General features: G+C 55.8%; 3 protein-coding genes across 3 annotated transcripts; 1 reads left to right on the top strand and 2 right to left on the bottom strand.

The window, feature by feature from the left end:
* Positions 1-479: 479 nt before the first annotated feature.
* On the bottom strand, positions 480-1,454 carry DCS_01010 (uncharacterized protein; the record flags this gene model as incomplete). The annotated part of the gene is made up of 1 exon (XM_040798345.1): positions 480-1,454. The coding sequence occupies one exon, from the start codon at positions 1,452-1,454 to the stop codon at positions 480-482; it is 975 nt and encodes a 324-aa protein (XP_040659228.1).
* A 1,898-nt stretch (positions 1,455-3,352) lies between these two features.
* Positions 3,353-4,057, bottom strand: DCS_01009 (uncharacterized protein; the record flags this gene model as incomplete). Its single annotated transcript, XM_040798344.1, has 1 exon — positions 3,353-4,057. One exon carries the CDS (start codon positions 4,055-4,057, stop codon positions 3,353-3,355), a length of 705 nt encoding a protein of 234 aa, XP_040659227.1.
* An 8,786-nt stretch (positions 4,058-12,843) lies between these two features.
* On the top strand, positions 12,844-14,840 carry DCS_01008 (uncharacterized protein; the record flags this gene model as incomplete). Its single annotated transcript, XM_040798343.1, has 7 exons — positions 12,844-13,188; positions 13,259-13,271; positions 13,332-13,538; positions 13,603-13,644; positions 13,699-13,839; positions 13,894-14,729; positions 14,802-14,840. The coding sequence occupies 7 exons, from the start codon at positions 12,844-12,846 to the stop codon at positions 14,838-14,840; spliced, it is 1,623 nt and encodes a 540-aa protein (XP_040659226.1).
* Between the last annotated feature and the right edge of the window lie 983 nt (positions 14,841-15,823).

The raw sequence follows: 15,823 nt of genomic DNA, 5'->3' as shown, positions 1-15,823 counted from the left end.
GGAAATAACCATGGCATCTCCCACAAGTGAACCGGCATACCGTGCACGCACGCACGGGTCTGGCCCAGAAGCATGCGTGTGCCTCCAGTCATGGCGATACTTCCCCAACCATAATACACATAATCATGATGGCAAGGCAGCGCCGTACCCAGACGAAAGGGTGCAAAGTTTCAAGGCAGCAAGGCCCAGGGTAAATAGCAACCAAGACAAGGTAGCAGTGGTTATGGAGGCAATAGTAATTAAATTTTCAAAAGAATCTGAATACACATGAACTGGGCAGTCCACACTCTGCCATCCCAGGCCACCGGTCGACATGACCGGAGTGCGAGGGTATCAACCACCGCCTCAAATGTTCGGTAATTAAAGTACAGAGGGAATTACTTTCTACCGCGCCCGATCCCATAAATTCGTAACAAATATTGACACTCCTATCCAAGAACGACTCGCTTCGCTGCTCCGCTGCAAGGGCATGGCGGCGCTTAGAGGAAGAAGGCAGCCACGAGGCCGATGAAGGCGACGGCGCCAACCTTGTTGGCAGAGGCACCGGCCACGACGACGGGTGGCTTGGTGTAGTTGCCGGGAGCGGGGTAGCTGGGGCTGACGGGAGCCAGCGTGCCGGCGGGAGGAGCCTGGTAGACGTCGCTCGGGGCCTGGGGAGGAGAGTAGGAAACGGGCGGCTGGTAGACGGGGGGAGCCTGGGTGGGAGCGACGTAGCTGACGGGCGGCTGCTCGTAGGTCATCGGCGGCTGCTGGGTAGGCGTGGCGTACGTGGCGATAGGCTGCTCGTAGGTGACGGGGGGAGGAGCGTAGGTGACGGGAGGGGCGACGTAGGTAGGAGGCACGCCGGAGGGAATGTGGTAGGTCACCATGGTGGTCGGCACCACAGGCACAGGGCAGATGGTTGTCGTGCCGGGAACGACGACAGTGGTGACCCGGGCAGGGCAGTCGGTGACCTCGGGAGCGCAGCTGGTGACTGTCTGAACCTGCGTCTCGGTGACGGTGCTGACGCCCCAAGTGTGGGCCGGGTACGTCTGGGCGCAGTCGGTGCAAGGGTGGACGTAATGCCACTCCTTGTGGTTGTTCTCGTCGCAGCCGTCCATGTTGATCTGGTGAGGAGGATGCCAGACGTTGGTGCAGCCAGAGGACGGGGGCGAGGAGGGGCAGCGATCAGACTCGATCTTGAGGCCAAAGGGCAGCTTGACGTCCAGGCCGATGCAGATGTCGATGCTGATGGTGGCCGTCACGTTGAGGCCGAGGCCGACATGAACGGGCGCGGGGGCCGGGGACTCGTAGGCGGAGGTCGGGGCCGGGGACTCGTACGCCTGGGACGACGTCTCGTACGCCTGGGACGGGGCCTCGTACGCCTGGGATGGGGCCTCGTACGCGGCCGACGGGGCCTCGTAGGCCGAGACGACGGCGGCCATGGAGGCAGCAGCAAGAATGGCGGACCTCATTTTTGAAACGTTTTTGAACACGTGCCGTGTAAAAGAGCGGACGGGTGAGTGAAAAAAAAGTCCCGGAAACGAAGATGAACGGTGAGGAGTAGTTGGCGATCTCAGAGTCCTGCTTGCGCTGATGCCGAGGGGAAAAAGCAGCTGACCTCCGGGAGCATCATCGTCTTAAATAGCCAAGCGATCAAGGGCTCGCCACCAGCAACGGCAGCAGCCAGCTGGATGATGGGTATCCTGCCCGTCCCCCTGAATGATTCATGGGGGAAATGAGAAACAAAAACAAGGCAGAGTGGTTGGGGTGAAAAAGCACCGCCCCTGCCTTCGAGAGCGGCTGGGCGCCGACTGGGTCCCGTCGGCCGTTGTTACATGATTGTATCGATCCCTACCAGACTCCGTACACTGTACGGAGTACAAGTGTAGAGTACAGGCAGGCATGGTATCTGTCTCCGTACAGACACGCCACAACAACAAACAGCCGAAAGAATCTGCCACCCAGGAACATGTCTGATCCTCCTGCGGCTAAGGGGCTAACGACTGCCAGGCGGACACATGTAAGAGCGGGCCGTGCGCGTCCAGCCAACTGCCAGCCAGCCAGCTGATGGCTATTGCCGGCAGCATAGGAGGCCAACCTGCAGGTACCTGGTGGGTTCGCCCAATAGCCAGCATGGATCGTCGAGATCATCGATGATAGGCACACCTATGCATACGTGTGTACATGTGTACTGTGCACGCCGGCCTGTTGCTTTGTCGTGAACCTGGTGGTGGCGGCTAGGGTATGAATGCGAGTATCTGCCGTCGAGTGCGTCACCAACAGGGGACCAAACAACGGCACCGAGCAACACGGTGCAAGCACTTGTGCTCGTTCACATCGTCTTGCGGTAGCCGTGGTTGTCATTCGCAGTGCCATTTCGTTCGCCATTTCCCACGTGCCAATGGCAGCCATCCGGGACACCGCGAGCCTTGCCGCCAGTAGCTGGCAATGGCTAGTTCGTGCCTCGTGGCTGTTGGCCGTTGTTGGCTGATGGCTGCTGCATCGTCGTCGGCACCAAGGGGAGCGGTGACAGGGTGTGGAGAATAGACTCGCTGGGCTCGTCGTGATCCGCTGGTCGAGGTTCCTGATTGGGTCGAAAAGGGCAATAGTATGTGCAGGCATGGATGGGATGACAGAGACGGACGGCAGGCCGTAATTTCCGCCAAGTCCAGCCGCTCGACTGGTCATGCAGGGCAAACGCGGCCGCGGTTCTTTAAATGGCAAACCCCCACCAAGCTGCGACGTTCTCACGTCCCCTCGAGGCCCCCTTCTCCCCCCCTCTCAAAAAAAGAAAGGAAAGGTAAGTAGGACAGACGCCCTCGACAGGGGGGCCAAGCAGCGGCGTTGCCATCTCGCGCCGTATGGCTCACGCAGCGCCGTATCAGTGACGAGGATGCTGTACTCCGTACTCAGTATCGGTACTATTCGTTTTGAGGTGTCGATCATCCATGATGGTCGCCTGCCACTCGCCGGCTGGGGCACGTCTCCGTTTGCTTCCATCAAATTGCGACTTTGCGTCGGAGCTTCGTCGACTTCATTTCCAGGCGCCGTGGCTCTCGCTAGCGTGCCATTTGAAGCACCTGGAACATTCGTATGTGCGGGAGCGTCCGAGCTGGTGGTTGCGTCTCATTGGGAGCACCCTGGCGCCCTGGATATCATCATCTCCTGCGCCGTTGCTTTTTGTGAAGGCTAGCTCCTCCAGCATACAGCCCATCCGATCAGGCCATATACTGCAGCCGGGCAAGCCGTAAGGATACGACTCTTTTCCGAGTCAATAGTGTGTTTCGTCGCAAAGGAGTAACCCTCGTACTCCATATTCCGTGCTCCGTATATGTATTGTCGGTGCCTCGACTCCGCACTGCGTACTGCGTTACCAGTCCAACGCCTGCTTCGTTGCTGGGAGAGGCGACGAGGCAAGGGGCTCCTCGTTCGACGTCAAGGCCACTCGCGGTCCCACCTCGTCCTCCAACAGACCCATGCTGATATTCCAAAGCTCGACCTGCTCGTCGACAACGGTGCTCCATTTCCGGATCAAAGGGTGCGCATCGGCCACATGTGGAAAAAGGATGTCCTCTCCTTCGACCACGAGGACCGGGTAAGCCCAGTTTCCGTCCGGCTCCCAGTAGTCGGGGCTGAAGATGCGGCTCGGACAAAGCTCTTCGCGCGCTTCGACCAGTCGCTTCTCTGCCGCAGGCGCCGCCGCCGCCGCCCCCTCATCTCCATGACGGCTGAGAGCGTCCGAGATGCCTTCTAGCACACCGAGAAGAAGTCCAGCCCTCGAGCCAAGCGTGGCTCCCAGGCCGAAGCCTTCGTCGAAGCCTGCCTGGATGCTGGATTCCTTGGCCAGAGTGATTCCTTCCCTGTAACCAGCAGTCGTATGTTCAGTCCGCAGCCGGCCCACGTCGGACGGGTGTGAGACATGCTGCTCGTCCAGGAGCTCCATGGGCGACCCGAAGACGTCGTCCAGGGCATCACCTCCAGCTGCGCCCGCTGCCTCTTCGGCGAGAGGCAACCCGCCGGCATCAGCAAGAGTAGCATCGCCGTCGGCGGCATCGACCAGCGGATGGTCCATCATCAAGTGCGCGCGAGGAGACGTTTCAATTCCCTGGATAGTCTCCCTCCATGTGCGTGTGCGTCTGAGAGAAAACTGGAGGGTCAGTGGGGGGGGTTTGCTGTTCAGATGGACAGTGCGATGATTGATATCACACTGTCCGCATTACTAGCCTAGCTCATCGCCTTGCCGTTGCCCGTGATATGACGATTGCCCTGCATCGTCCCCCTCGAATAGCCAGCTAACCCCCAACCAGTTCATGTTGCCTTGCATAAAGGCTCCGTTCAACAAAAGATGCGATATGACTAGTGCAGATTTGAAGCATTGTTCAAGGGTTGCGTATATTTGACTGTGGACTCTTGGGGCAGGCAGTACAGCCAATCTCTCAAGAAGGTCGATGTTTGACGTTCTCCCTGCTGACGCGTCGGAAGGAAAATTGCATAGAGTGGTCGACGGACAAGCGAAATGAAAAGCTGATGCAATAAACGTCAAAGGCAGGTGCGGGTACGCCCATGCAGATGTGATAGTATTTATCTTTTCAGAGAAGCGATGGCGTAGGCGCACAGGGACAGGAAGGCCGGGACAATTGTAATAATATACGAATTGCTCTTGGTTCTGGATTGCGAAATAATAATACCTCGTGACTGACGTAGTTTTCACGTCCTCTCTCTGAATCACCGGTACTTCCCTTGAGTAGATTTTCCTTTCCGAGCCGCATGTGGCATTCTTGGTGAGAGTTGTCCCCTCCGTGCTCCGTATGGAGTGCAAGCCGAGTGACTTTGTGGTGCTTACAAGTCCAGTCCATGCCATCCATCTAATAGGATGGATCTCGACACCCAAGCCCCCTCGTCACAGCTCCATGGTGTGGTCAATTTCCGTGGTTTTAGATTCCTTCCCTCCTAATCTCGTCAAACCGAACAATATCGTCTCCGTCTCTACAAGGGAGGTACCAAACACCACAGCCGTGTTCACTAGTGGCATAACACACTCTGACATGGCATTTTCCGACATCAAACTACGCCCTTGTTCAACTCGCATTTGCTATGTGCTAATTGCCTAATGATAGGCAAGCAGGCCAGACAATAAAACAATCCCAGCAGCCGCGGAAGCGATGATCAAATTCCACACTTGAGTGGGATGCCTTGTCGATTTTGGGAGGGGTTCGAACACGTCAGCCTATCCATGCAAGTCCCGCCATCGCACCGTCAAGATTTGTGCGAACAAAAAGGAGAAGGCGACCAGCTGGTGAGAGGCATGCAACGGGGAGCTTGGAAGGATAAGAGTAACCTCCTGTTCAGAAACGCAGGGGCGAAGCATGATGTTGTGAAGATATCCTTTCACCCATCATCGCCAACCATGCAACGACACTGAGGAGGTATCAAGACCAAAGAGCATCTAGAACAGGATAACTGCTTTCAGGCATAATGGTCAAGGTAGAGATCGCGCAGCGTGCTGCTCTTTTTTTGCGCTTCTTCTGCCACCGAACCTCGATTCTGCCGCAGGAACACCGTGGGGGCCAAAAACCTGCGAGCTCTGTCTGCCATCGGTCAGGTATCTTGGGTGACAGTTATTGGAGCATGTCACCAGAGTGTACCGTTGGGTTGTGATGGGGCGAATAGGGAAAATATCAGCTCCAGCGTAAGCAGGACGAGCAAAAATAAGAGAAAGACAGACAGCATTTCAACGCCGAAGCGGTAGTTGGCCTATATGTATAGAAAACCATGCAGGCACGACCAAGCACGCGCACGAGATGCACGCCTTGCTTACGTTTATTGTAGGGCAAACCACCTACCCGTGAACCAAGGTTGCTTCTTGCCGCACAACTGAAACCACATGGCGCATTCCCCCCAGGAACCATAATACTCGTACTTCTCCCAGTCAGTAATTGATTCCCCGCCACTTACATGTAAGTATTTACACCGACGCGGAAATTCACGCTTGGGCGCCGCAAACATTACACCCAGCCTCATTTTGAACCGTCTTCCTACCCATGCATGAACTTGGTCGAGTCACCTGGTGATACCGGCAGCCTGACACACCGGCAAAGACCCTTGAGGCATAGTATTCCGTGCTATCCCACCGTCTTATGTCCGCTGGAAAACACCAGCGTCATGCTGACAAGTAGGCATATATAGACGGCCAAAGCTCACCACTTTTGCATCCCCTCGATCCTGACCTAGGCAAGAAAGAACCAAATATCACGTCCAGACGGCAGCCTGCGGAAGTCATGAGTGACACGGAAACGTTTCCAAAGACTACAGCGAGTACGCCAAATGGGCACCATATAAACGCCATGGTAGCGCCGATCAAGACTTCCAAGGTGTCGCACGCTCGTCACTGATGGATGGATTCCAGATGACATTCAACAGATGATCGGTCAAAATCCGTAGAGCACGTCCCGCATCGAGCAACCTGTCGCCTTTGCTGCGACCCTTTCTCATTCTGTGATGCCACACCGTCGTTGTTCGCCCGACGAAGCCAAGTCACTTCAGGACATATACGCGATCGCATTTGCAAGTCCGGCATGTGGTGCAATGCTGCTCATTGAGTCACGGAAGCCGACCCATACCCGATCATACTGTAGGCTACAGTATGATCGACGACAAGATTTTGAATCAAATCAACCAAAAAAAAAAAAAACAACCGCTGGCGCCAAGCAGACCCGAGAATATGGCGTTAGATACGCTCCCGAAGAGGCACAAGAGTCATCACTGGAAGTGGAATCATGGAAGCAAACGTGGTGGATGATAGGACTCGCAAGCCGTTCCATGATGGATCCACCGTTATCTGGCCGGCATCATTGACAAGCATGTTCACGAGTCAAAACAGAAAAATATTTGCTGGCCGTTCCAGGGAGTTAACGGTGTTCGATATCGCAAATACGTACATGCATATAGTTGTACTCGTTGAGTGGTGGTGAACGTCATGGCGACATGAACCCAGGCCACCGAAACTGCTTCGAGTGGCAACGAACAGATCAGTGGCGTTTGACAGCGCGTCAATGTTGAAGGGTGCAACACCGAAAACTGAGCAGAAGATATCAGAAACATTCAACGACAGCATGTAGTAGGCATCGCCATCCGCATCGCCAGAGAGGAGGCGAGAGGGTGGGGGGCACCATGGCAGGTGCCGGATGCCGAGCGGCTGCACCAACAGTCTGCAGCAGTTGAGCTGTGCTGCAGGCTTGCCCCATCAGTGGCCGCGGAAGCCATGGCCAACTTCCGCATTCCGCATCACGTCGCAACCTGCTTCAAGATTAGCTGGGCTGTCGTCGCAGCAGAAAGATCTGGATAGCAAAGCGGCGTTTGAGCAACGAAAGAGGCGCCCAATGAAAAAAAAAAACCTCTGACAAAAAGAAACCACGACGACGGTTGGGTCGATACTTGATAGGAGGCTCTTGGCGCGCCAGTTCCACGAAGCGGTCTCGGAGCAGCGGCGAATGACCATCCAAGCCATGCTTGAAGATCCCTGGGAAAAGTGTTCGTTCTCATACATCTATCGGTGTACGGAACGCTGTACATGTACTTGCAGTAGGTGAACTCGGTACGTCTCGCATCCTTTCATGATGCTCGCTCACCTGAACGTGGAACGGACTTCCAATTCCAGTTCCCCACTGTTGAGGATGTCACAACCACCGAATGCGACGACGGCAACAGGACCATGGGTGATACAAAACAGTTCTCGGTAGACAGCATGCCGGGACTCGAGACTCGATCGTCCATTTGCTCCCAACGGATGTCGAGCTAACATGGGAGTGAGACACCACAAGTCTCCATTGCAGCGCACGCATCGTAAGTGCATCGGCCTACTGAAGGGCCACGGTCAGTTTCTACCACGTTCTGCTATTCTGTTGCGCCGATGACTGGCCGGTGCCCCTATCACGAGGCCCACGCTCTCGCTTCTGCTCATACAAATACCCTTGTATCACAGTCCAGAAGGGGTCCCCGGTCGAGATGCAGGCCATTCCCCAACCAACCCAACCAACATACTACCATACCTGCATGTGCTACAAAAGAGCCAGGCGGGAAGTGAAACGCGCGGTACGACTGCTGTTATTTGCTGAAACATGGGTAGTGAGTGAAGAGGGGAGGCGAGAAGGTGGGTTTCTGTCAACACTCATCGTTGATCGGATTGCCGGGAATGAGACAGGTAGCCAACGTCCAGCTTTCGAGGACCCGACACTTCGGTTCTCGGAACATGGGCGCACTGAAGCAAGGCAGGGGCGGGTGCAAAAATTCCATGGCCGAGCCGACTCTGCTGGGTCCGGACGAGGGTGATACGACAGCCTGCGAGGCGCAGCGTTTGGCTTGAAGCTTGTCTGAACTAACTCTGGGCGTCGCTTTCCCGCCAGCAACCGCAATTCATGTTGGTCATCGTGAGTGTTGGATGACTGATGCACAATGATGGAGAAAAGGGGAGACTTTGAAGGGATGCCGGGGTATTCGCTACCGGCCTTGGTGACAACGGAACTCCCTCCGGGTCGGTTTCTGTGAAAAGGACATCCGACTTTGCTGGCTCTTCTGGCCCAGAAGCCATGTAGTTGGTTACACCAGCCTGCGAAGCAGGTTTGAACATGGCCATCGGAAAATGGTGCTGGCGTCAAGTGCCTATGCCAAGTGTCACGTCTGAAGCGAGCGTTTCTCAAACCAGACTCAGAAAATATCGGGAATCAAACAAACCCGTAGCCAGCCGAGGAGCAGAAACACGTCTCGGCCTCAGAGACTGCGGCCGCATCGAACACCTGTCCGACGCGGCGGGAACAAGCAAACCCAACCGCATAGAGAACGCGCAGGGGGCGCCAGGTATCCATCAGGGATTCTTCCTGACCGCCCAGGGTTGACCGCAACATCAGGACGGACTCCATCTGAGAATACGGAGAATACCGCGATGAGGTGAAGGAAAAGGACTGAGTGCCAAATACAGATGCGAGCTTGTACCCCCCCTTGAAGCCTTGAAACCCAACAATTGTCCACAACGGAGAGACTTAAATTCTCAGACATCGCCTCCATTTCCATTCCCCTCGCCCACTTCATCCATATCATTAGCTACTCATCAACCGACCCAGCAGCGACTTGTTCGTTGTTTGACTATTCATTCCCGCCCACCGCGTTTCTCTCCTTCCACGGTACATTAACCGGAAAGCTCAACGTTCTCCGATCATCTACGGCATAACCGCTTCAAAACCCACCATGGGGCGTGGACCTTACGACACCACCGGCCTTGTAAAGGTCCCGAAGCCGTCGAAGCCGGGGGGCAGGAGCCCTAGCAGCCATTCGGCATTGGTCCCTCGCGCAGGCTAGGTACGGATCATGTGCTCCCAGTTAGCGAAACGCTCCAAGGGCTGACGTTACTGCTGCAGCCGTCAGGCTAACGTTGGTGGCCGAGTTATCTCCCACACATCATCTGCGGAGTCTCAACAGCCACTGGGGTTCGGAAGTGTAACGGGGACCATTCGCTCGGTTTGGGTATGGTGGGCAAAAGAATAGACAAATGGAAGAAAAAGGCTCAGAGCCATTATCAACTCGCGGTTGGGGAAGGGGAAAAAGGAGCTAGACTTGGACTTGCACGACGCTCGTCTTTCAAATCATAGGCACGCACCATGGTGGAAATTAGACGGCCAGTCAGGCACACACACCGGCGCCCCTGCTCACTCTCCGCGTCAAATGATGAGCACATGATCTTGTGCGACGTGGCGTTTCTGCCCGAGGCCATCGCAACACCCGACTTGTGGTTGGGTGCATGCGCCGCCACCGAGACGTGTCGTCGGGAGGAGCCGAGATCTCAGCAGTCGAAATCGAAGTAGCGGGAGCAATGTTGAACGGCGGTGGGACTGAGAGCACCGAGAGCACCTAGATGGCACTTGAAGCACCGGTAATATGGGTAATCTGGATGCAGACCGAGGCCGAGAGCAGTGGAGATGCATGAATCGACCTCTCGGCGAGGGAATCGGGAGTTCGGACCACGCCCTGTTGGCCACCACTGAGTGAGACGATGATTGATGGCTCGCGTGTTCGGACACGGTCGAAACAGCTCTTGCATTTGCGTCTCCCGAGTGATGGTGAAGATTGGTGAGGCCATCCCATCTACGAGTGTGCCCTTGTCAAGTTCCAAACACTTCTTCCTAACCCATATCTCGCGAGTTCGCTAGATGACTTGATCGTGAGAAGTTGACTCGTTTCGTGGAGTGTGGCGTGTGGCGGCAGCTTCGACTCAGGCGTAGAAGCCTTCTTACTCCTCCGACCAGATGATCCGGGGGGCAGTGTGCTGGTTATGAGTTTTTTTTGAGGCCTTGGTTGAGGATGTCCAGGTGGCGAGGCCAACACTGGCTCAGCGTAATGGCAACATGGCACGCTACCTCTAATCGAGCGACAAGATCATGGGGGCAGCAGATGCCGTGGGTACGATGATGTCTAGAACGGATACGGAGTACAAGTAGAGTAGACATGCGCTCCTTCCGTCTGGGAGGCTGTGGTAATCGACGAGCTCACGTGCAGCAACGAGTGACAGATAAGGAGACGGATGGAAACACCACAAGCCAGGGGCCGCGACTCGAACTAGCAAACACAAGACTCCTCGTCACAAGTAACTCTGCTTTGTCACACCGCGGACGCAGATGAAGTCGTTGAAAATTGCCGCCAGATGTCATGGAACATGGGACAAGGAGCATGCAGGCGGGATTTTGATGGCGTATCCAGGAAACAGAAGCGACAGATGACCATCAACGTCCTCAGTCCAGCCCTTTTTTTTTACCGCCTCGGACCAGCTCCTATCCGCAATTGACCTCGACCTGCATATCACGAGCTACTCTGGCCCAACAACACAGATCAGCAGCATTTAGCATCATCATCTCCCCGTCGCGTACCAGTCATATCGCCCAGCGCTGGTCGACGAGAAGGTTTTGCCGCTACCAGACGCACCCCGCCTCTCGCCCTCCCCTAGCGAAGTGAGGGCCAGCACTGGGCCTGCACGAAGCGACGTGTCGATTCGTCTCCAAGCTGTTTGGCGGCTGCCACCTGCATTGTGCCAAGAGGCACCGGCATCTGTGTACCAGAATCTGTGTACCAGCATCTGCGTACCGGCATCTGTCAGCAGCGCCCGCATGTGGCGTCCCCGACTTGGGCTCACGGCCTGCAGTCTGGTGCTTCGCTATCGGCGGCGAGCCGCGACCAAGAACCCCGGCTTCCGAGTTCGGCTGACCGGGCTGAGTCCCGTGTCACCTCAATAAGCCAAATTCCCACGGTAAGGGGATGGATATGTGTAATTCTCCGCGGTGAGCGCGGTCGGCCGCTCCGTTCACGCGTGGCAAGGACGCCATGACAACATGAGCTCGACCTTTGACGACCAACCGTACGGGGGACAATCCACACGACCTGTCAGTATGATTATCCCTACTCTCATCTCAACGAAGCCCATGAAAAGCTTTCTGATGCGGAGAGTGTCCGAAATGCAGACTGATAAATACCTAGTTGGATTCCTACCCTGACCGCTACCGCTGCTGAACAGTAACCGGGGGTGGGTGAATGGATACCGTGGTAGTGATGCAACCTTCTCGGCGGAGAACCATGGGTGGCCCTCGTTGCAAGCAAAACCACAGCCATCTAATTTCGACGAGGAAACAACCGAAGCAGGAGCCAACGCGAGGTCGTGGTGCTGACGATGTCGTCGACTTTTGTGCGGGACACAAACGTATCTGCCTCCATACGAGGGAGGGCATTTGGCAACTACAATTTTGGCAGGAAGTCCATTGTCGCACACGGAACGCCTCCGGGAATGTTTACCAAGTCTACCTGAACATGACCGTCGGTGGTGAACGACAGCATGCGTCGCAAATGACATGGCTACACGTCGGCACATGGACGAGCCACAATCGCCAGCTTCGACGGATCGCCTGGCGCTGATAGCACTAGCCTCGAATTGATTCATCATACTTGGGAAGGAGACCGCGCGTTGCTGAAACACTTTTCCAGGATTCAGCGCGGCCTACCAAAATCTATCTCGCTCGGTTTTGGGGTGAGACGGGTCAACGGCTCGAAGCAAGCCCCGTCAAGCCCTCGCCGTCGGTGTTGGTCAGATCCGTCAGAGCAAAGAAGACTGACGGGGAAGCTCACGAGACGATTGATGTCGCTGCTGTGCATGGCGCCGCCGGCGTTGCAGCATGGATGGAGTCGTGGCGTTCCCCCCTCGGTATTTCGCCGTCCGTTCGTGGAAGAGAACATCAGCTGCCCTCGAGGGGCAAGCTTCACCTCACCTTTTGTCGTTTCCATGCGTTTGGGGAGAATATGACCTGTCTGCCTGCCCGCTTGGGAAGGGGGGGCCTGTCTGACAACTCGGCCTTGCTCTGGCGTTCCTTTGCGGGGCACGACCGAATCTCGATGACGATGGCGGCTGAACTCAGGCTGGGGAAGGCCCCTTCATAACTGTGAGTACTGGCTTGCATCATGTCATTCTATCGAAATGATGTATCCGTCGGCTCACTCTTTCCCACGCTGCCACACCTTGGCTGCATTTAAACCTCGCTCTCCCACTGCCTTCACTATAAACGGCGCGGCTGCAGCTCATGGCCGCTCTTCTTCTTGGAAGCTCCCGCCACCTGTAGAAGTCGTCGTCGTTGGCAAGTAATCAAGATCTTGCCCCCAAGAAAAGTGCTCCATGTTGGTGAGGTGCTCGCTTCCTAACCCTCGACTGTCTTTGGCATTTGTTGCTTGCGTCGTCCTGTCCGCCGCGTTCGGCAAACGAGTTGAGCGTCTCACCCATTCATTCACCCATATCTGATCAACCATTGACCGTCCACGTGACGGAACTCGGCCATCATGGCGGCCAAAGACTTGGTGCTCTCCATCTCTTGGGCTCAGTTCGCTTCCATCGCATTCGTCATCTGGGCTTTGTACGCGGTGACGGTGGCGATTCGACGTCTATGGATCAGCCCAATCGCCCACATCCCAGGTCCTAAACTGGCTGCTCTCAGCCAGTACTACGAGTTCTTTTATGACATTATCCTGGGTGGTCAGTACACCTTCAGGATAATCGAAATGCACAAAAAGTATGGCGGCATTGTTCGCATCAACCCCTGGGAGGTGCACGTCGCCGACTGCGACTTCCACTCAGAGTTGTACTCGACCAAGCCGCGAGACAAGTGGGCGTTTTATGCGAAGCAGGTATGACGCGCACTTGCACTTGAGAAGGCAGGATGAAGACTGGATCGCCCGACTGACAGCCTATTCGCAGTTTGGCGCTCCTCGTACGTCGGCGATGAAAGCGTTGCCATCCTTTGTTGTTTGCGATGGCTAACCTCGCCGAGACTGTGCTCTGGCGACGCTCGACCACTACCACCACAAACTGCGACGCAGCGCGCTGAACCCCTTCTTCTCAACGCAGAGCGTCCGAAACTTGCAACCGGTGCTGGACGAGCGGGTGAACGCCCTTTTGGAAGCGTTGGAGCGCTGTGCGACAAGGCAGCGTGGCCGGCCGTTGAACGTCATGTATCCCTTTTCGGCCTTCTCCAACGGTGCGTGCACGCACGCATGAGCGACGCCTCATGTGATCTGACGCTGACATGGCTTGCCTTGCAGATGTCATCAACGAATACGCGTTTGCAAGGAGCGACCATCTGAGTGGGTTCCGGACGGCGGATGCGCGCGGTAGGAGGCGACGCTGACGAAATGCAGTCGAGGAGCCAGACTTTGGCGCCGAGGTCACCGACAACCTGCTGACTGGAACGCACATGGGCATGTTCGTCAAGCACATGAGTTGGGCCCTGCGTCTCGTCAGCAGCCTTCCGGAGTCGTTTTCGGGTTGCTGGGTTCCCGGTACGTCTCTGTCGACGCCGAGCGGGCACGGAAGCTGACGGCAGATCCGGCCAGGTTGGGGAGGCTTCTTGAAGATGAAGAAGGACATCGTCGACCAGATCTGCGAGATCAAGGCATCGGAGAATACGGCCAAGTGGCAGCTGGATGTCAGCCACCCGACCATCTTTCACGAGATGCTCTCGTCGAAGCTACTACCGGCCGAGGAGAAGACGCCGACGCGGCTTGCGCAGGAGGGACAGATCCTCGTCCAAGGTGGCACGCTGACCACATCCTGGACGCTGACCATGGCCATCTTCCACCTCCTTCACCAGCCAGACAAGCTGCGGAGGTTGCGGGACGAACTTTTCGAAGCCATGCCGGAGCCGGACGAGGCGGTCCCTCTCGCCCGGCTGGAGAAGCTGCCCTATCTTCGGGCCGTCGTCAAGGAGGCGCTTCGACACAACATTGGCACGAGCGGTCGACTTCCTCGCATTGCACCCCACGAAGTATTGGCCTGGACGGATCCAAAGACGGGCAAGAGATGGACGATACCGCCGGGGAGCGTCGTCAGCATGAGCCCGTTCTTGCTCATGTCGAACGACGACGTCTTCCCGGATGCGGTGGGTTTCCATCCAGAGCGATGGCTCGAGGGTGCCGGCGAGGGGCTCGAAAAGTACCTCATCCAGGTCTTCGGGGGTGGCACGCGGATTTGTCTAGGCATGGCCCTTGCCCACGCCGAGCTGCACCTGCTGCTGGCGAAGCTGTTCCGCCGCTGGGGAGGCGGCGGGCGCGTTGGCGAGACGACCGACGGCGACCGAAGGCCGGGAGACGTTGGCGTGTTGAAGATCTTCGAGACGACGGCTCGAGACTGCCAGATGGCGTCGGACTACTTCGTGCCCATCCCGTACAAGGTGCGTCTTGCGGCTTCGGCTTCGGCCACTCTACGTTGGCTGATGATTGACCATTAACCCATGACGAGATAGGGCAGCAAGGGCGTCCGTGTCGTGATGGAGCTGAACTGAATTGGACAAAGAGGCAGGCTGGCGAGGAAAACAAAGGCATGGAAATCGCAGACGGTCTTGAGCAGGAAGTTGGTAGGCAGAACCGGGCTGCTGCCTCAAGGCGGTATGTACTTACAAGTACAGCAGGTTTCTACACCGATGACGTAGGATAGCAACTAACTTTCTTGTGTACTACAGGAAGGATTTTTGACAACTTGCATGTACTTACATCTCCGTGTCAAGGCACCTACCTACTTACCTATCAATCCCAAGTAGTCGTGAGAGCTCTATGCAATGAGGTGCTGAATGTATGGAGTACCAAACTGGCAGACAAGAAGCAGCAAGCCAATGAAGAAATGTGTGATGGTAATCCAGCTTCTGTACATGTAGTACGGAGTACGGAGTAGCGGTACGTAGTATGGACCAGTACTACAGTATTACTTGCACCTGCTGCTATCGCTTGGCACATCCCAGGCTTGTACAAGTAAGTAAAAGTAAGTACTAACCTGGTACTTATACTGAGGCAGTACTGTACATGTATGTACGTTGCGCATGTAGTTGCTGAGTGCCTGGTACGGAGAACTGACTGAGTTGTGCAGTGTATGTTAGCGATTGTAACAGGTGCAGGTGCAATTTACACGCACGTACGACGTACTCCATACGGAGTACAAGTAATACAAGCGCTCCCTACGGAGTACTCGTGGGAACAAATAGTACTAGTGTTTACTTGTACTTAGTACACTTGTACTGCACACCGTGGCAAGCACGGAGTAAAGCAGGTACTTGTAGGTGAACGAAGTACGCAGTACGGAGTACGGAGTACATACCAAGATGCAGACCCACTGGCCATGAACATGTCGCATCGTCGTCAGCATGGTTCTTCGGCGCCTGAGCGCGTTTATATAACACCGTATCCGTACAAACAGATACTGAAGTTATTATTTGGATGACGAGATGTATGATGACGGACGACATCCCAACGACTACCTTCTCTAGAGCTTCCG

The sequence above is a fragment of the Drechmeria coniospora genome, chromosome 01 (genome assembly GCF_001625195.1).
Source record: "Drechmeria coniospora strain ARSEF 6962 chromosome 01, whole genome shotgun sequence".
NCBI classification, from domain to species: domain Eukaryota; kingdom Fungi; phylum Ascomycota; class Sordariomycetes; order Hypocreales; family Ophiocordycipitaceae; genus Drechmeria; species Drechmeria coniospora.
Note: the sequence above shows the minus strand (reverse complement) of the source record. Positions and strands in the feature narration are given on the sequence as shown.